Below are 21,500 nucleotides of genomic sequence, written 5' to 3'. Positions count from 1 at the left end.
AAATATCCTGTCAATACAATACATTCAAAATCTGTACATGCTGGAATATTAAAAAATCTGAAAATATAAATAAAAAATTGAATTTAAAGCAAAAGTATAATCATAACAAATCATAACATTCCATTTTCTTGTCCTATTTAGTCAGAGCCTGATACTTGGAGTCTTTTCTTTGCAACAAGTTCGTTTATGTTTGGGGTTAGGTTCTGTGTTGTGAAGATTCTCAGGATCGATTGCAGGTGTTCATCAGTGAGGCGACTCCTGTGTGACGTTTTGTTAATTTTCATCACAGAGAACAGCTGCTCGCACAGATATGTGCTGCCAAACATGGACAGGATTCGAGCCGCATGTTGGCGGAGCTGCGGCATCGCTTCAGGAATGAAGCGAGTGAACTGTGCTGGCCCCGCAGTGTCGTACTTTGCCTTCAGTGTCCCGTTACATTGCAGTTCTATCAGCTCCATCTGCATTTCTACAGGTGCGGTTTCCACATCGACTGCAAATGGGTTGCGAAGCAGCTCGAAGTTACTTTTCTGTGCCTCAAAGTCACTGAAGCGCCGTGCGAACTCAGTGCGCAGCGCGCTGAGTTTTTCAGCAAAGGTGGCATTTGGGAAAACTGTGGCACTTTCTTGGTTCCGTATTACTTGGCAACAGGGAAAGTGAGACAAGTTGCATTGGTGCATTTGTGTCTCCCATAAGCGCAGCTTCACTTGAAATGCCTTCACTGCATCATGCATATCGGTTATTATGTGCTCCCGTCCCTGGAGTTGAAGGTTTAAAGCGCTAAGATGCGACGTTATGTCAGCCAGGAACGCCAACTCACATTTCCACTTTTCATCCCGCAGAACTGTGCAGTCTTTCCCCTTACTGTCCATGAACTGGCAGATTTCCTCTCGCAGCTCAAAGTGTCTTTTGAGAACTTTTCCCCGACTTAGCCACCGGACCTCCGTATGATATGGCATATCGCCAAACTCGCTATCTATTTCCCGCAGAAAAGACTGGAATTGGCGGTGATTTAAACCGTGGGCTCTGATAAAGTTGACGGTTTGTGTTACAGTGTTCATCACATGATCCATTTTTAGGACTTTAGCACTCAGCGATTCCTGGTGTATGATGCAGTGATACACTATCAACTCACCGGCACAGTTCTCCTCCCGCATCTTTGAGCGCATCCTTCCCACCAGTCCATTTTTTTCACCACACATAGCAGGTGCGCCATCTGTTGTAAGTCCAACGAGTTTTTCCCACGGCAGTTTCATGTCGGTTACACTTTGAAATACATTTCCAAAGATGTCTTCTCCTTTCGTTGTCCCGTGCATCGATTTAATGTCCAGTATTTCCTCTGTTACGCACAAATTGGAATCCACACCACGGATAAATATCGCCAGCTGTGCAGTGTCAGTCGCGTCAGTAGTTTCATCCACGGCAAGGGAGTATGCAACAAAATCTTTTGCTCTTTCAATCAACTGTGTTTTCAAATCAGTCGCCATCTCACAAACCCGATTAGCAACAGTGTTTCTGCTGAGGCTTACATTTGCAAACGCTCGCGTTTTATCTGGACAAAGGACGTCGCACACTTTCATCATACAATTCTTTACGAATTCCCCCTCGGTAAACGGCCGTCCTGATTTGGCGATCTCTTCGGCCACAATGAAACTTGCTTTCACAGCAGCTTCACTTTGTGATTTTGCTTTGGTGAAAAACGTCTGCTGGGATGTCAAATTCTTCTTCAACTCCTCTACCTTTTGTAGCTTCTGTCCTGCGCTCAGGTTTTTGAATTTGTTCTCATGTTTCGTCTCGTAGTGCCGTCTTAGGTTATACTCCTTCATTACAGCGATATTACTCCCGCAAAGGAGACACACTGGTTTACCTGCAATTTCAGTAAACATATACTCATTCTCCCACCGGCTTTGAAAGCCTCGGTTTTCAGAATCAATTTTTCTCTTGGCCATTGTTGGGGTCTAGCTTTGATTTGAGATTAGCGTTGTATACATCAACAGACCGCGAACTTGAACCGCGGCTTGCCGTTGGCGGCAATTGCACTGCATCATGGGATTTGTAGTGTGTGTTATTGGGGCGTCATATCACAGGGCCATTAAAAACAGATATATAAAACGATTTCGCGGGCCGGATATAATTGTATGGCGGGCCGGATGTGGCCCGCGGGCCTTGAGTTTGACACATGTGCCTTAGAGTAAGTTAGTTTAGTTGGTTTGTTTTCTAGGAGTGGAGGTCCTTCTCCCACCCTAATTTGTCTCCCCTTTGAGGTTCGGGACATGCCTCGATCCCAAAGATTTAACCCTGCGGAACCTGCCTCAAGCCCTTGCCAACGGGCGACCCCCACAACTCTTGTCTCGAGTGTCTGGGGGAGGTGCACCAAACAGAACGGTGCAAGATTTGTAAAGGGTTCCACCCGAGGACTAAAAAAGAACGGGACTTCAGGCTGAAGTAGATCCTGATGGAAGCAGCTCTTCGTCCCCAGCTGGCTCCATGCCGACAGGATCCGGCACCAAGCACCTCCGTGCAGAGCACTCTGGCCTCTGTGCGAGAAACGGTGTTGAGGAAGGATTCTGGCCATAGAGATCCCCGGCGCCGACATTCCCCGGCGTCGAAGCTTGCAGAGGCAGCACGACACCACTCTTACTCTCCAGTGCCGCATAAGCGGCACAAGAAGGTGGACAGGTCGCTCGCCTGAACCAAGAGCAGCCGGGTCGGACAGTGCAGGAGCACCCGGCGCCGACATCACAGAGCCGGCACTGTCGACTCTGGTCCCGCAAGGGGGTCTGTCGAGTCCGGTGCTGTTGGACTCTCCTGATTGAGAGTGCCAGGTGGATGAGCGAGAGCTCCCTTCCACCCCGGACACTTTTGAGGCAGCGAGGGAATTGGTTGCCATGACGGTTCCGCCGTTCCCCGTCAGCTGGGATAGACCTCCGATGCTGCAGCGCACGGCACCATCCAGAGGCAAGCTGGCAATGATGAGGCCCCGCTCACCATCTCCGTGGCATCGCTCCCCATGGCACTGCTCCCCACAGCATCGGTCTCCAGCACTGTCCCCGCGGCACCTGTCCCCCTGGCACCGGTCCTCGGCATCGTCATCCTGGCACCAGTCCCTGGCACCGCCACCGCAGCACCGCTCTCCGGTACCGTCCCCACAGCACCGCTCTCTGGCACCGTCCTGCTCAGCGCCACTGTGGTCTTTGTGCTCAAAATCCTGAACATTGGACTCAGAGGTGGAGTCCTATTACTCAATTGGACCGCCACAGACATAGGCAGGACGTGAGGCTAGTGCCGTGGTAAGTGCAGTGTCAAGGGCCCGTGCAATGGCCATTTTGGACCCCGTGGGCCTACCACCAGGCCCAGGGCATGCACTCCAGGGGTTCTCACTCTGTGGTGTTGGAAGCCTGGGTGCCTCCGCCAGCCACGGACCATCCCACCCCTTGGGGCTCCGAAACTGCGTCGCGGCATGGCATGGAGCTGCGTCCAGATCCCGGGCCCACCACCAGCCTGAGCCTGCGGTCAGCGACGAGGAACATGCACCGAGCAGGACGAGTCCAGAGGGCAAGGAGGGCCCAGTGCCTCCTCTGGCCTCGTCGTTGTCCTCGCTGGATGAAGTGGTTGCGGGGTCTTCCTCCTCTGGGACACCCCCCGTTGACAGTAGAGCACACCAGGACTGCGTAGGGTTGCTCACAATATGGGGCTTCAGGCTGAGGAGGTAGTCGAATCGGAGGACCCGATGGGTCCTAACTTCGGAGGGGCCATCTAGGGTGGCTTTGCCCCTCATGAAGACTATTCAGGCCACTACAAAAACCCTGTGGCAAACCCCTGCCTCCATTCCCCCTACAGTGAAGCATGTGGAGAGGAAGTATTTCATCCCCTCTAAGGGGTATGAGTACTTATTTAATGACCCACAACCCTGCTCACTTGTTTTGGCCACGGTGAATGAGAGAGGTAGGGGCAGCAAGGGCCGACCCCGAAATCTAAAGACTCAGAAAAGCTGGACCTCTTCGGACGGAAAGTTTACTCGACCGGAGGGCTCCAGCTCAGGGTTGCTAACCAACAGGCAATCCTGAGTAGATCTCATTTCAACTCATGGAACTCCATGATGAAATTCAAGGAGTTGGTCCCATCTGAATCCAGGGCAGAGTTTGCGGCCATCGTGGACGAGGGCAAGGCAGTGACACAGACCTTTTTACAGGTCTCACTGGACGCTGCAGACTCGGCCACGCGAACCTTGTCCTTGAGCATAGCCATGAGGAGGAGTTCACGGCTCGAAGTGTCTGGCCTTCCTCCTGAAGTTCAACGGACAATTCAGGACCTGCCTTTTGATGGCACGGAGCAAACAGATTCCAGGCTTCACAGACTAAAAGATTCGCAGGCTACCTTAAATTTGCTGGGCCTGCACACCCCTGCTACCCAGCGAAAACATTTTAAACCTCAACCCCCACAGCGTTTCTACCCTCCTCGGCCCAGGCAGGACTTCTTAAGGAAGCGGAGTAGGAATGGCAGGCCTAAGCCTCCCCATCCTCCACCCAGCCAAGGCCAGGGCTCGGCAAGGCAGGCATCGGGCTCTCTAAGCAGGCCTTTTGAAGGTGCTTCTGGGGGTGACGCACCAGTCTATTCACTGGATCCTTATCCCTGTTTCCTGAATCATCTGTCCCACTTTTACCGTGCTTGGTCCCAGATAACTTCAGACCACTGGGTCTTTTGCATGGTAGAAGTGGGATATTTTCTCCAATTCTGCTCCTCTCCTCCCTCCCATCCCTCTTTCTGATCCCTCTTCAGGGACCCTTCTCATGAGCATCTCCTCATGCAGGAGGTCCAAATGCTCCTCATTGCAGGAGCAGTGGAGGAGACTCCTCAGGAGGGATAAGGGGCAAGCGGTTCTATTCCCATTATTTCCTAATCCCCAAAGCCAAAGGGGGCCCCAGATCCATCCTCGATCTGCGAGGCCTCAACAAATTCATAAATAATTTGAACTTCCTTATGGTCTCTCTAAACGCAATCATTCCGTCTCTGGTCCGGGAGACTGGTATGCCGCCCTCGACCCCAAGGACATGTACTTCCACATAGCTATAATTCCAGCTCAGGTTCGTGGTCAACCACAACCATTACCAATTTATGGTCCTCCCCTTTGGTCTGTCAGCGGCCCCTCGAGTGTTTACCAAATACATGGCAGTCATCGCCGCCTTCCTATGACCGAGACAGATGCAAATATTCCCATATCTTGATGACTGGCTGCTCAGGGACTGCTCCAGGGAGCAAGTGGAGGGTCAGGTCAGCCTGGTAAGATACACCTTTGACAGATTGGGTCTCCTTCTCAACGAGCGCAAATCAACTCTATCCCCTTTGCAGAGAATAGAATTTATCGGAGCAGTGTTGGACTCAGGTCAGGCCAGGGCATCCCTGCTGGAATCTCAGTTTCGGACAATGACAGACATCATAGAAAACTTCAAGTGGTACCCCACCACCACAGCAAGGAACTGCTTGAAACTCCTCGGCCACATGGCAGCACATACGTATGTGGCATACATGTGAGACTGAGGCTCAGACTTCTCCAGGCCTGGCTGGTGTCAGCCTATCAGCCAGGGCTCAACAGTCTAGACAAGGTGGTCACCCTCCCAGTGCCAGTTCTCGAGTCTTTCCACTGGTGGCTCAACCCACAGATGGTATGCATGGGAGTCCTTTTCACAAAGCCCTATCCCTCCCAATCCCTGGTGACAGATGCGCAGTGTTGGGATGGGGTGCTCACCTGGGATACCTTCAGACCCAAGGTCTCTGGTCACAAGAAGAGCTCTCACTCCACATCAATGTGAAGGAGCTGAGAGTGGTCCTCCTGGCATGCCAGACCTTCCAGGCCCACTTGCAAGGGAAACGCGAGGAGGTGATGACGGACAACACAACTGCGATGTTTTATATAAACAAGCAGGGTGGAACTCGTTCCTCTCCCCTATGTCGGGAAGCCTTCAAGCTTTGGGACTTCTGCATAGCCCACTCGATTCACTTGGGAGCTGTGACAGACCCAGACCGGTGGGGTACAGGAGTCTGGTAGAGGGCAAATATACTGGTCACTGGATGAGTAGTTTTCTGTTCCCTGCGTGACCAGAGCAGGGGCTGCACTAGAGTAATCAGGAACCTGCTAGAACCAGTTAAGGCAGGCAGGCTAATTAGGACACCTGGAGCCAATTAAGAAGAAGCTGCTAGAATCAATCAAGGCAGGCTAATCAGGGCACCTGGGTTTTAAAAGGAGCTCACTTCAGTTTGTGGTGCAAGTTGCTGGGAGCAAGAGGCACAAGGAGCTGAGAGTGAGAGGGTGTGCTGCTGGAGGACTGAGGAGCACAAGCGTTATCAGACACCAGGAGGAAGGTCCTGTGGTGAGAATAAGGAAGGTGTTTGGAGGAGGCCATGGGGAAGTAGCCCAGGGAGTTGTAGCTGTCATGCAGCTGTTACAGGAGGCACTATAGACAGCTGCTGTCCACAGGGCCCTGGGCTGCAACCCGGAGTAGAGGGTGGGCCCGGGTTCCCCCCAAACCTCCCAATTGACCTGGACTGTGGATTCTTCCAGAGGGGAAGGTCTCTCGGCTGTTCCCCAACCCACATGGTGAATCTCTGAGGCAAGAAAATCCGCCAATAAGCGCAGGACCCACCAAGATAGAGGAGGAACTTTGGCACAGAGTATTTTACCTCCCAGATTTCCAGAACGAGTTGGCGGACTATCTCAGCAGATCCTTCCACAATCACAAGTGGTCCAGCTGCCTGGACATGGTGTACAACATTTTCCAAAGGTGCGGATTCCCCAAAGTGACCTGTTCGCCATGGAGAGCAACAGAAAATGTCCCCAGTTCTGTTCCTTCCGGAATCACAGTCCGGGCTCCCTCGCGGAAGCGTTCCTCCTCCCCTGGACGGACCATCTGTTGTACGTGTTCCCATCGTTTCACTCATCCACAAGGTTCTGCTCAAGATCTGCAGGGACAAGACTACAGTCATACTGGTAGTGCCAGCCTGGCCTGGCCAGCACTGGTATACCATGCTCCTGGAGCTGTCAGTGGATGCTCCAGTCTCGTTGCCCCTGCTTCCGGACCTGATCACCCAAGACCACGGTTGTCTTCATCATCCTGACCTCGAGTCTTGTCACCTCACCGCTTGGAAGCTTCATGGCTAAACCCAATGGAGCTGATGTGCTCGGAGCCCATTAGGGAGCTTCTGCTGGGCAGCAGGAAACCCTACACCAGGGCTACCTACCTGGCCAAGTGGAAAATGGTTGCAATCTGGTGTTCTCAGGGTTGTGCTCTCCCGATGCAGGCGCCTATGCCACTCATCTTAGACTACCTATTACACTTAAAACAGCAGGCCTCTTGGTTTCATCTCTCCAGGTCCACCTGGCAGCCATTTCAGCTTTCCATCTGGGAGCGGCCAGCTGTTCAGTCTTTGCCAACCCGATGGTCAGTTGCTTCCTGAAAGGTCTAGACAGGCTATACCCGCAGGTTAAGCAACCAATCCCGGTGTGGGACCTTAACCTGGTCCTTTCCAGGCTAATGGGGCCCCTGTTTGAACTCCTAGCAACTTGTTTATTGCTCTACCTATCATTGAAGGTGGCTTTCCTAGTCGCCATTACGTCAGCACGGAGAGTCTCTGAGCTTAAAGCCCTAACCTCCGATCCTCCTTATACCATTTTTTATACAGACAAGGTACAACTTAGGCCTCATTCAGCCTTTCTTCCAAAGGTTGTCTCCCAATTCCATGCCAATCAGGACATTTTTCTACCGGTCTTTTACCCTAAGCCTCATGCGGATGGCTGGGAACAAAGACTACACTCCGTGGACGTTCAGAGAGCTCTGGCTTTTTACATTGAACGCACAAAACCGTTCTGTAAGTCAAACCAGTTGTTTGTGGCGGTTGCGGCTAGAATGAAAGGCCTTCCGGTGTTGTCACAGAGAATTTCATTGTGGATCACGTCCTGTATCCCGGCATGCTACGATCTAGCAAAAGTTCCGGCCCCTGCACTAACGGCTCATTCAACTAGAGCGAAGGCTTCCTCGACAGCATTCCTGGCCCATGTCCCGATCCAGGAGATCTGCAGGGCAGCGACATGATCCTCGGTTCACACCTTCACCTCTCATTATGCCATTACCCAGCACTCCAGGGACGATGCTCCATTCAGCAGAGCGGTGCTTCAATCGGCGATTCCACGAGCTCCGACCCCACCTCCTAGTTAGGGCTTGGGAGTCAGATAATTGAAATCAACATGAGCAAGCACTCGAAGAAAAACGGTTACTCACCTTCTCGTAACTGTTGTTCTTTGAGATGTGTTGCTCATGTCCATTCTAAGACCCACCCGCCTTCCCCTCTGTCGGAGTAGCTGGGAAGAAGGAACTGACCAGGCGGCATGTCGGCAGGGACCTATATACACCGCCATGAAGGCGCCACCCCAGGGGGCTCCAGAGCCGACCCGACGGGTGCTGCTAGGGGAAAAGCCTTCTGACAACTGTGCATGTAGGCATGCGCACACCTAATTGGTATGGACATGAGCAACACATCTCGAAGAACAACAGTTACAAGAAGGTGAGTAACCATTTTTACTATCTGTATGGCCATGAGGATGTCATAAGAGCTGCAGCTGTGTGCTGATTGGGCTGCAAGTGGCCCACGGGCCATGGGTTGAGAGCCACTGCCCTAGAGAGACAAGGTGGGTGAGGTAATATCTTTTATTGGACCACCTTCTGCTGGTGAGAGAGACAAGCTTTCAAGCTACACAGAGCCCTTCTTCAGTCTGAGAAAGTGTCACAAGGTTGAACAGATTGTTTAGCATAACTAGTCAGCACATGTTCTAAGGAACCATTCAAGGTGAAGTGGCCTGTTAACATCCCTGTGGTATAAGTTAATTCACAGTGGGGCTGGTGCAGACAAGCCAACAGGTTCAGCAAGCCCTAACGAGCTCCCTAATAGCTCCCCTACCTCCTGTGCAGAGTGGACCTCCGTGAAGGAGAGAATTTGGCCCACAGCAGCATGCAGGGCTGAGTATTGCATGTCAAGCGCCTGATTCTCCCTCCCTTATATCAGTTCCATCCCGTAACTTGAGTGTAACTGTTCTTGGTGTGGGTGCAAGGAGAAACAGGGCTGAACGTGTTTCCACAGCTCGAAGCTAAGCCTCTGGGTAGATCCCTGCTATAGAGTGTGTCCGCACTGCAGCACCCTGGTGCTCACAGCAGCTCTTGTTCTGCTCTGCTGGCTACTTGGAGTAACAAATGGAATGTTTGGTTTCAGATCCAGATGTTGCCCCTGCACGTCCTGCTCTTCAGTGCACTAAGAAGATTCATGATGAAGGGAGTAAAGAGCTGGAATCATTACCTCAGATCCCTGATCCCATGTCTAGTGTCACCAAAATTCCAGGCTCAGGTGCTGCTGCCACATCTCAGAAGCAAGTCAAGAGACTGGAGTCCCAGTCAAGCTCTTCGAAATCAGAATCCATGCAGAACAGTCCCAAGTCCTGCCCCACTCCAGAGGTCAGTGCTGTTTCTGGTGTCCCTTGTCATTACCCAGGTGGGGATAAGCACATCTTGGGATCAATGCATTTACTAGCTCTGCTTTCCTCCGCTTGCAGCTACCTCTTAATCCTGTGTCTGGGAACTAGCGAATCCTGTGGAAAAATAATAGAAAACTTGCAGAAAACTGTTGAAGGGATTTGCTCCCTCTTCACTTGGCAATACCCTGTGATGGCCATTTGTACAGATCATTGCAGTCTGAGAGGAACGCAGACAACCCGAGAAAAGCCCTAGGAAATGTATAGCAAATTTCCTGAATGTTTTCAATTTGTGTTTAGTTTTGGATAGTCTTTGTTGTGACTTCACAGCCCTGGGTTGCCACACGATATCTGGGTACTGCAGCTTGTAGTAGTGGTTTAGCAGCATGAAGGCATGTGCCTGTGTCCTGCTGTCCTTGGCATAGAGCCAAGAGGGGCACGTACTGGTGCAAACATCGCTGTGAGACTTATTAGCAGCTGTTGGTGCAGGAGATCATGAAGGGCTGCTGAGCTGGTGACGGCAGATGCGGACAGGTTTTATTGACTTTGCTTTCCCCTTCCTCTCAGATCTCAGAGATGTGATGGCAGCTGCTCCCTCTGCCCAGTAGGTCTCGTGTATGGATTCCTGTGAGGCTCAGTCCTGTCCCCTCCCTTATTTAATGTTCCCATTAGATCACTAGGGGAGCTCATGAAAATCTAGGTCTGGTAAGAGAGTGCCTCTTTCTTCTTCTGATGCTATGTCCACTCTCCGATGTACTCTCTTAGCCAGCAGAGTAGGTTCAGGGCTAAGAGCCAGGAGAGCCTGAGTTCTAGGCTCCCCCTTCCTGCTGACTATCTCTCTTAGTACTGTGAACTTCACAAGCCCTCTTTAAGCTTCACAGCATTCCTACAAGGTGAACAAATATCATTGTACTGACAGGGTGACTGAGTCACAAACAGATCAGCTGATGTACCCAATGTCATAGCTAGGATTGGAACCCAGATTCCCCGCGCATGAACTGTATCTCAGTTTCAGGGTGATTGCACCTGACTTTCCCCCTCCATGGTCCCCGGAGGGCACTCACTTAAGGTTTCTGGCTCCCAGCCTTCACCTCTCTTGAGAGGAGACCGTGTCTCTCTCCCTGCTGACCCGGGTTTTAAGGCTGCACAGCTCCCTGCCTTGCACTGTGTTATCTCCAGCAAGCCCGTACATCTAACAGCTAGTGCCGGGGCATTGCTTTCTCTCCGAGGGCTGGGAACAGTGTATTGGCAGCAGTTACAAGTGAATGCCCAGTTCTTCGTCACGTAGTGTCCCTATGGGTGCTCCACTCTAGGTGTATCTGTGCCCCTGCACCTCTAATGGGAGATTTTTGGTAGCAGTGTCCATTGAGCTTGCACATGCCCTGTCCCTCCCTTGTGGTCTGCCTCAACGCTATCTAACACTGCTTGGGTGAACCCCCCCACCCCAGTTCCTTCTCAGCCGCCTTTGGCCTCAGAAGGAGCAAGCAGTCAGCCCTTCCTTATCTGCATCATTAGCATAAGTAGTAGTTGTTCTGGGTTTTTTTTTTGTTCTCCTTAATAGCTAGTTTTTCCTTTTTACTCTGTTGGGATTAAAGGGAAAAAAAAGAAAAAGAACTTTGGTTTACGTTTCCTGCCCTGTCTGGGGGGATTGCCCCTCATCCCCCTAGGCGTTTAGAAGACTAAGGGCTTGTCTACACTGGCAAGTTTTTTCAATGAAACTCATGTTGCCAAGGAAAAATCAATAAAAGCAAAGTTGCCAAAGCGTGTCTACATTTGCTCCCTCTGTCAACAGATCGTGTCCACATTCGGGGCACCTTTGTCGACAGTGAGAGCAGTGGACTGTGGGTATGTATCCCACAGTGCCTGGCGACACCATCTGTCGCTAGGTGTTGTGAGAATGCGGAAACGGAGCGCGGCGCATCCTGGGATGTGCAAAATGTACCGTCATGCACCACGTGTCCCACCCCATCAAAGGTCCCTGGCTTCCTTTCGCGCCGTTTTTCCAACTCTCATTCTTTTGTAGTGTGCGCCAGCATCTGCAGTCAGAGAGCATGGGTCCCGCACTTCTCTCCTATGCGCTGTTAGCTGTCGTGAGGACATCACTCATGGCAGCACAGTTACTCACAGAGTTAGCAGAGGATGAATCGCATGCACCTGAGTGTGATATGGACGGCAGCAACTTATCAGTGCTTTGTATCAAAGGGGTAGCTGTGTTAGTCTGGATCTGTAAAAGCAGCAAAGTGTCCTGTGGCACCTTATAGACTAACAGACGTATAGGAGCATGAGCTTTTGTGGGTGAATATCCACTTCTTCAGATGCATCGGAAGAAGTGGGTATTCATCCACGAAAGCTCATGCTCCTATACGTCTGTTAGTCTATAAGGTGCCACAGGACTCTTTGTTGCTTTTATCAGTGCTTTGTGCATTCACGGAGCAGCTGCATACGGTAGAGTGTCGCTTTTGGGCTAGGGAAACAAGCCCTGGTTGGTGGGATCGCATTGTCATGCAGGTGTGGGATGATGACCAGTGGGTACAGAACTTTAGGATGCGTAAAGCAACCTTCCTGGAGCTATGTGCTGAGCTGGCCCCCGACCTGCGGCGCAAGGACACCAGATTGAGAGCTGCCCTTCCGGTAGAGAAGCGTGTTGCAATCGCTGTGAGGAAGCTGGTGAATCCAGCTGCTACCAGTCAGTCGCAAATCAATTTGGAGTAGGAAAGTCCACTGTTGGGGCTGTATTACTCCAAGTGTGCAGGGCAATAAAACACATTCTGCTGCATAGGACCATGATTCTGGGAAATGTGCATGACATAGTGGCTGGCTTTGCAGAGATGGGTTTCCCTAACTGTGGCGGGGCGATTGATGGCGCACACATTCCAATTTTAGCGCCAGACCACCTTGCCTCTGAGTACATCAATAGGAAGGGATACTTCTCTGTGGTGTTGCAGGCGCTTGTGGATCACCGGGGGCGTTTCACGGACATCAATGCAGGCTGGTCAGGAAAGGTGCATGACACACGCATCTTCAGGAACAGTGGCCTGTACAGAAAGCTGAAGGCAGGACTTCCGTTCCAGACCACAAGATCACAGTGGGGGATGTGGAAATGCCCATAGTAATCCTGGGAGACCCGGCTAACCCCTTACAGCCCTGGCTCTTGAAACCTTACACAGGGCACCTGGACATCAGCAAGGAGTGTTTTAACAACAGGCTGAGCAGGTGCTGCATGGTAGTCGAATGTGTCTTTGGCCGTTTGAAAGCTCGCTGGAGGTGTCTCAATGGCAGGCTAGACCTTACCGAGGATAATATTCCTATGGTCAGAGCTGCGTGCTGCACTTCGCATAATCTGTTTGCTCAGGTGTGGAGCACTGAGGCAGAGCGCTTGGCTGCACAGTTTGACCAGCCAGATGCTAGGGCTGACAAAGGAGCCCAGAGGGCTGCTATTAACATCAGAGAGGCCTTGAGGAACCACTTGGACAATGAGGGGCAGTAACACATGTCTGCTTCGGAATTGCTTCCCTATTGCATCCATGTACAATTTTGGGGCCCAAGATCCATGCGGCACAATGCTTTAGAAGCCTGTTCCCGAGAGTGAATTGATTGCTATACGCCTTTGTAGGACACCGAATAAAAACGCTGTATTATTAAATACCTTAGCCTTTAGTTATTGTTAAAAAGGGTAAAACCTCCCAAGTGTGTGTAGCTCCAGCTATCATTGTGCAAGCTGTGAGAGGGGGTGGAGTGATGGGGAAACTCAGGAGTGCTGTGAAGTGAAAAGGATAGTGTGGGCATAGAGGGAGTTGGGGTTGGCAAAGAATTGTGCATCTGCGGCAGTGGCGCTCGAACTCGGATTTGCTCAGTCTGCAGCTGTATCAATGACTTGCGCAGCTCTGTCTGATCCTCCATCACTTTTATCATCCGCTCCGTCACTTGCCTAGCAAAATCAGCATTCTCTTTCTGTCCTGCCTTTCAGCTTCCCAGCGCTCTCTGTGTTCCCTGGTCTGTCTCTCATCGCGCTGTATAACCTCGCAGAACACGTCGTCTTTGCGGTGCCTAGGGTTTTTTCTTATCTGCCGCAGCTGGTCGGCGAGGGAGTGTGAAGCAAAGTCTGTGCTGAACAGAAGAGGGATTGTTACATTCCAGAAAACGATTGAAACATTTTAGTAAAAAGGGCATTTTGCTGGTAGAAATCACTTTCTCTCTGAGACTCTAGGCAGGCACACAGCTCTGCGAGCACCCCAATCATGATGAGTTTCGGGAGTGGGGGGAAGGCAGTTGTGTGTACGGTCAAAACGGTCACGGCTGGCAGGGCAGCTTTGCAGGGAACTCATTCTAAAAGGATCCCACACTTTTTCACAGGTGGCCACCTGCTGGCTGACATCTCGTTGCTGAGAGTGACCAGAGAAACCAGGGCTCAGCTGCTGAATGCTTGCGGCTTTCACCCCGGTCTATATGCAGCTCAGCTATGCGCCGCTTTGGTCCCAGCCCCAGCGATTGCTAAATGGCAGGGGACAGTTTCCTACAATGGGGGAACTAACCAGGCTGCCATCCCTTGGAATCTGCGGCAGAGGATTAACAAGTACCTCTTGGAAACTTTCCAGAGCCTCTCTCTGGCAGATTCCCTGCAGGTCTCGAGGTCCATCTACACCCTGCTTGGCCGTGCAGATTAGCTACACAGGGCAATGTCCAGCTCACAGAAAACACTACCTGCCTCCCACTTTTCGATTCCCTACACAAGCCACAGCAACTTATCTGGAGTTTCATCTGCTTCCTGCTCCCCGTTGAGCACTTCTGAAGTGGAGAAAAGTTCCTGGCTGCCTGCCCCACTGGGCGACCCCACTGGAAGCACCACATCCTCTTCTAGAATCATAGAATCATAGAATATCAGGGTTGGAAGGGACCTTAGGAGGTCATCTAGTCCAGCCCCCTTCTCAAAGCAGGACCAATCCCCAACTAAATTATCCCAGCCAGGGCTTCGTCAAGCCTGACCTTAAAAACCTCTAAGGAAGGAGATTCCACCACCTCCCTAGGTAACCCAGTCCAGTGCTTCACCACCCTCCCAGTGAAAAAGTTTTTCCTAATATCCAACCTAAACCTCCCCCACTGCAACTTGAGACCATTACTCCTTGTTCTGTCATCTGAGAACAGTCTCGATCCATCCTCTTTGGAACCCCCTTTCAGGTAGTTGAAAGCAGCTATGAAATCCCCCCTCATTCTTCTCTTCTGCAGGCTAAACAATCCCAGTTCCCCTCAGCCTCTCCTCATAAGTCATGTGCTCCAGCTCCCTAATCATTTTTGTTGCTCTCCGCTGGACTCTTTCCAATTTGTCCAGATCCTTCTTGTAGTGTGGGGCCCAAGACTGGACACAGTATTCCAGATGAGGCCTCACCAATGCCGAATAGAGGGGAATGATCACGTCCCTCGATCTGCTGGCAATGCCCCTACTTATAGCTCTAGCTCGACTTCTTCATCCTACAATTTCAGCCTCCGGGTCATCCCCTCTTTCAGCTGCATGTGAAGTATCCACGGGGCAATCGGCGATGGAGGTGGGGTCACAACCGAGGATAGCATTCAGCTCCTTATAGAAGCGGCAGGTCTTAGGTGCACCACTGGAGTGATGGTTCGCCTCCTGCGCCTTATGGTACGTCTGCCTTATCTCCTTGATCTTTGCTCTGCACTGCTGGGTGTCCCGATCACAGCCCTTTTCGCACAAGCCTCGAGAAATTTGCCCATGCGTGTCCCGATTCCTACGGGTCACTCGCAGCTGCGACTGAACAGACTCCTCTTCCCCTATATTGATCAGATCAAACAACTCCGCGGTGGTCCAAGCGGGAGCGCGTTTGGTGCAATAGGCAGCCATGCTCACCTGGGAAGCTCCTTTGGGAAGCCAGCAAGCAGGAAATGAGATTTAAAATTCCTGGGGCTTGCAAGGGGGAGGGGTGGGTTGGCTGCAGGGCAGCGGAGTTCAAACCGCTGACCAGAGCGGCAGCATGGGAATTGTGGGATACTTTCCTGGAGGCCAGTAAAATTAAAAAAAAACAGTGGTGTCTACACTGGCTGTTTGTCGACAATAAAGGGAGGGGAAGTTTTTTGTCGCCAAATCTAGGCGGCTTTTTTTTTTTAAGTGACCTTGCAGTATGTACGCTATCGCTGTTTTGGCGCCAAAAGCCAGGTGTAGGCACAGGAGTTATTTATGGTGAGGAAGACCTAGAGACTATGATGATGGGTGTGGGATAAACATCGAGACAGACAGAGAAGAAATGGAGATTGGGCAGGGGCAGAGTGCTAGAGATCTCTCCCCACCACTCCTCACTGCTTCCTGGAGGCCAGGGGAGGGAGAACAGGCGGGACCTGCCCCACTTGCAACATCCAGGAGATTCTCAAGAGGAGAGAAGAAAAGAGAAAGTTTCTCCACCCTTCCAGCAGGCAGGGGCTGCACAGGTATAAAAGACTGAGAGTGAGATGTTGGCTCAATTGAAAACAGTGGGCCAGTCTGTATTCCACCTTGGTTCCATGGCCCGCAAGGGATATTAGTTGGCAGATTCTTCATGGAGTCGTGAGCATGGATGTGTTCTTAGTGCGGTTCACCCCATCCCTGACGCCTGCCCTTTCTGCGGCACGAGGAGGACCCTGGTGTACAACTACCTCAAGTGCGCCAGGTTGCAGCCCCTTTTCTGGCACCTCCAGAACCTTCTCCTCAGGTTCTGGCTGCCCTTTTCCCTGCACCTCCTGATCTACGCACACCCCATCTACCGCCTCACAAACCTCCTCATCAGACTCCTCCTGGCACTGGCCAACGTGGCTGTCCACCATACCAGGAGGAGAATGCTGAATGGGGAGGTTCTCTGTGACTGTGGGGTCTATTTCCGCTCCTCCCTTCGATCCGTGTCTGGGCAGAGTTCCTCTGGGCTGCGTCCAGGGGCTCCCTGGATGCCTTCAAGGAGCAGTGGGCACTGTTTGGGGTTCTCTGCTCCGCGTCCCTCTCTGGCTCCCTGATTTTGACCATATGACCTCATTCCCATCCCTGTTTTTCATTATTTGTCCCCAGAACTCATCTGGGCTCTGGTTTTGGTAGCTCCTCCCCTTAGGCTGGGTGGAGGGGCCTTTAGATGTGGGCTCTATAGGTGCTCAATAGGTGAAGACAGTGGCAAAACTCCTATACACTTAAATAGGGCCAGGATTTCACCCTTAATATACAGAGGTGGTTATAAAAGATGGAGCAGGGTCCAGGGGTGGCACTTTCCCAGCTGCTGGGGATGGCAGAGGTTTCAGGCTTCTTACCAGGAACTTGCCCCCGACCTCTCTAGAGGTCCTCTGTCACCTCTTCTTTCATATCTACCTTGGACTGTAGATTTAGTCCTCTGACTACTAGGTGTATTTTTATGTCCTGGAGCCAAGAATGTGCATCTGTTACCAATTCTAGCTCCTCAGAGCAGTTCCTACAGACAGTTTAACCATTCTTTGTTTCTATGTGTAGTATAGTACTGCTGTAATCAGACTGTACACACCAGCTCAGAAATAAGATTTCTGTTGCTGCACTGCTGTTGTGATCTTTCTGCCACTGTTCCTTTAGTCAGAGCTGTAGCTTCTCTCTCCTTATTTTTGTGTTTCTTAGGTGGACACTGCAAGTGAAATGGAAGAACTGGATATTGATAGCATCTCTTTGATTCCAGAGTCAGAGAGCCAGGGCCCTGCAAAACTCCAAGTCTTCCTAGCTCGTTACAGGTATTGAACTACACCCAAGGGCCTTTGTGTAAAGGGAAGGAAGAATCGAGGGGATTTTTGGCTACAGGGTTGATCTGTGGATCAGGCTATCCCATAATTGTCCACTCTGGGGTTTTTTCTCCTTTTTATGAGCATCTAGCACTATCCACTGTTGGAGACGAGATACTGGAGTAGATGGAGCATGCCTCTGATACAGTTTGGGGATACCTATCTTGCTAAGGATCTATACAAACAAAAATAATGGTTGCAAACTCACAAGTTGTATAACCAGTAGGGCTGACTGAAAATTTTCCTTTGAAACTGTTTTGTTTATGAAAATTGGGTTTTTGGTTATGCATATTTTTTTTGTGAAAGTGCCTTCTTTCTGTGGAAAATGTCACATTTTCATCAAAAAAACATAAACCTAAAAGCTGAACAGTGTGTAGCTGGAAAACTAAAACTTCCAGTTTTTGACCAAAAATATTCTGGTTTTGGCTGAAGTTTTGGTTTCAATTTTTTTCAGCAAAAATTCAAAAATTTCCACAGAATAAATCACCATTTTCTGGTCAGCTCTGATAATGATTGTGAAACGTTAATTCTGACACCCAAGGCAGTTATGGGCAAGCATATGTACCCGTTTACTGTTAAGGATATGCAAGTACAGTTTTAAAGACACAAAATACTCTTAGTTGCAAATGGCCTGGGACAATTACTTGCTCACCATGAATGGATCCAATGTGTACAACGGGATCTGAGCCCTGGGCCAGGAGGTAGCCAATGGACTCAAAAAGTTTGGGTCCAAGGATCCAGGGAGCAGCTATGCTTTGGCCTTCCTCGGAAGCACTAACTATGCCCAGAGGCAGGATACCAGCCTCAGTGGACCAGTGAGCTGATCTAGTGTGACTAATGCAAGTTGCTGTACAAAGTACATTTTATTGTTGCATGTGTTTCAGCTATAATCCTTTTGATGGTCCTAATGAGAACCCGGAGTCAGAGCTCCCACTGACGGCTGGAGAATATATTTACATCTATGGAGACATGGACGAGGATGGCTTCTTTGAAGGTGGGTATGATGGAACGAGACGTGACTGAGACGTGTATGAACCTGGCATCATGAAAGAACAGAGAGGAGCTTAATGATCTGTACAGTTATAAGGAAACAAAAGATCATAAGGTCAGCAGCATAAGCGAGTGCAGCTCTCATGACTTAATGGGGAATTCATTTACTTACACCAGGGTTGACTTAAGACCCGAGGGTGACGTCCTGGCCTCACTGAAGTTAATTGGAGTTTTGCCATTAGCTTAATTGGAGCCTGGACTTCACCGAAAGTGTTTTATCTGAACTCTTTCTGACTCCTTAGCTGTAGGCATCACACTTTTCTCTCAAAGAGTTGACAGCTGGTAATGCCATGATGCAACCACTGGTGCCAAGGGTTTAAGACATTGCCTTGCACTTATCCTGGGCAAATAGCTCCCAATACACTCGTTACAGCCCTGGTGTGTTGCATAGGGGACATAGCCGCCCCCCCCAACCCCCACCGGTGGTGTTTGGCGTTCTCTGTGCACTCAGGAATAGAGCTGAGCAACTACTAGATGTTTCAGTTCTGGGGCTGAATCAAAGCATCCAGAAAAAGCTGGTTGGATTTGAACCAAAACAACATTAAAACATTTTTTTTATTGAATTGAAAACTCAAAAAAACTGTTTTGAATTGAGTTGACTAGAAATTATTTTTCATGTTTTTGATTCTTTTCAAGTCGACCAAAACATTTTTGGTCAACTCAAAACAAAATTTATTTCCATTTTAAAGCGTCCTTTATCCTTATTTGTGTGTGTTTCATCCAGGTTCTGAGAGCTCCCTCTTCTAGATCAGACCAAAGAGTGATGCGAACACTGATGATTGTGGCTCCTACTAGACCCCTCCATGTCAATATGGTGTTTACATTTGCCCTTTGTTTTAGACAGATTTATATCCTCAGTATATTCCTGCAAGCCAATTTGAATGAATTTTTCAATGTTAAGGGAATAAGTGATTCAGTTAGTTCTTCGTCGAGTGCTAGCTCACGTCCATTCCACTGTTAGTGTGCACGCGCCGTGTGCACCATCGCTGGAAAGATTTTCCCCCAGTGGTATCCATCGGGTCAGCTCTTGTGCCCCCTGGATTGGCACCTTCATGGCATGGTATATAGGAACCTGCCACCCCGCCGCCCCCTCGGTTCCTTCTTATCGCTTCTGGAGGTGCTACTCCTCAGTAGACTTTTGTTCTGTAAATAGATTGTAAATAGTTAGAATTAGAATAAGTTAGCACATAGTCAAGTAGCCTAGTGTAGTGAGAAGTACTCCCCGCCCTGTGGGGCTAGCCCAGCGTGGGCTCCTGGGGTATGCCTCGGTCTCAGGGTTTCAAACAGTGTGCGGTGCCACAAACCGATGCCGGCGAATGATCTGCATGATAGTTGTCTGAAGTGCCTGGGAGAGGGCCACATGCAAGTTCGGTGCCAGATCTGTAAGAACTTTTAAGCCGAGGACAAAAAAGGAGAGGGACAATAGACTTAGATTCCTCCTCATGGAGGTAACACTTCATCCCCCCTCAGACCCACAGGTGGAATCAGCACCGAGTACCTTGGTATCGGTCAGTAGTGCCCTGGTCTCCCTGAGAGAGGTACTGTGACCCCGCATCCCCGGCGCCAATGAAAGACTCTGCTCCCCAGTACCGCCATGGTTCTCTGGTGTGCAAGAAGTCAGCGCCAACTCCGGCCTCCCGGCACTGCTCCCCGTTGCCAGTGCTGAAAAAGAGACAGAAGAAGTCAGACCAGGGGCGCTCTCTGACCCCAAGACATAAGGCCACTGAAAGAGTGCGACCTGTGCCGGGTCACTCTGAGGTGCCCATGCAGCACCATTGACTCTGGCCATGGGAAGGGGACCATCGAGTTTGGTACCAGTGGACTCCCCGCCTAGAGAGAGCCACCAATGGGATACAATTGACGTGGAGGCTTTTGAGGCGGCCAGGAGCCTCCTTGCTCTCCCAGTACCACCATCCCCCTCAGGTTGTGGACTGTTGATGACAGCTCCAGCACTGCAGGATGCTTCAGCATCAAAGCAAGTGCTAGTAGAGGGAAAGCCAGCAATGATGGTGCAGCACCACCATCCATTGAGCTCTCCCTCACTGCACTGCTCTTTATCGCAGCACTGCTCTCCATCATGGCACCAGTCCCCATTGCAGCATCGCTCCACCGTGATCACCAAGGAGTGGGTCCTTGCGCTCTGAATTGGAGGCAGACTCATACACCTCCCGGAGGAGCAGGTACCAAGCGGACCATAGACACCCGGCAGCTATGGCACAAGAACATGTACTGATAGCATGGTCATTGACACAATGGCAAATGCCAATGTGGTACCCTTGGGTGATCCATCCGTTCCAAGGAGGATAGAACAAGAAGCAATGGGCTTAAACTGCAGCAAGGGAGGTCTAGGTTGGACATTAGGAAAAAGTTCCTAACTGTCAGGGTGGTTAAACACTGGAATAAATTGCCTAGGGAGGTTGTGGAATCTCCATCTCTGGAGATATTTAAGAGTAGGTTAGATAAATGTCTTTCAGGGATGGTCTAGACAGTATTTGGTCCTGCCATGAGGGCAGGGGACTGGACTCGATGACCTCTCGAGGTCCCTTCCAGTCCTAGAATCTATGAATCTATAAGGTGTTCACTCCAGATGCTCTTGGCATCATTGGAGGTGAGAGCGCCTCCGCCTTCCCCATCTGCCTTTACATGATGCCATCTTGCAGCCCGTAAAGACTCTGTGGCAGACTCCTGCTTCCCTCCACCCCACAGCTAAGTGGATGGAAAGGAAATATTTTGTGCACCCCATGGGATATGAGGACCTGTTTACTTACCCTCCACCGGGCTCGCTGGTTGTCCTGTCAGCTAATGAAAGGGAGAAACAGGGGCAATAAGGGCCATTGTCCAAGGCGAAAGAGGCTAAGAAACTGGACCTACTGGGCAGGAAGGTATACTCAACGCGGCGCCTCTAGCTGAGAATAGACAACCATCAAGCCCTCTTGGGCCACTATGATTTTAATTTGTGGTCAGCCATGACAAAATTTAAGGAACTCTTACCTTCGGAGTCCAGGACTAAATTCTTGGCCCTCGTAGAGGAGGGTAAGGTGGAGGTCAAAGCATCCCTCCAAACTGCCTTGGGCACAGTGGACTTGGCAGCCTGATTCATGGCCTCAGCAGTGGTCATGAGGCGGAGCTCCTGGCTTCAGTCCTCAGGACTATCCTATGAAGTCCAAGACTA

The 21,500-nt window shown here is 50.6% G+C and overlaps 1 protein-coding gene across 31 annotated transcripts in view; it reads left to right on the top strand.

Moving 5' to 3' along the window:
- Positions 1-21,500, top strand: part of TSPOAP1 (TSPO associated protein 1) — a 174,121-nt gene that overhangs the window by 97,024 nt on the left and 55,597 nt on the right. For all 31 annotated transcript variants that reach the window (XR_010593833.1, XR_010593832.1, XR_010593831.1 and 28 more), the window contains 3 exons: positions 9,256-9,494; positions 17,121-17,230; positions 18,163-18,272. Coding sequence is in view for 23 of the 31 variants with exons in the window: in XM_065573152.1 (XP_065429224.1) it covers positions 9,256-9,494; positions 17,121-17,230; positions 18,163-18,272 (459 nt within the window). In the remaining 8 variants the exon portion in view is untranslated. The remainder of the gene's footprint in view (positions 1-9,255; positions 9,495-17,120; positions 17,231-18,162; positions 18,273-21,500) is intronic.

Source organism: Chrysemys picta, chromosome 19 (assembly GCF_011386835.1).
Source record: "Chrysemys picta bellii isolate R12L10 chromosome 19, ASM1138683v2, whole genome shotgun sequence".
Classification (NCBI taxonomy): domain Eukaryota; kingdom Metazoa; phylum Chordata; order Testudines; family Emydidae; genus Chrysemys; species Chrysemys picta.
This window is presented reverse-complemented; position numbering and strand designations above follow the sequence as displayed.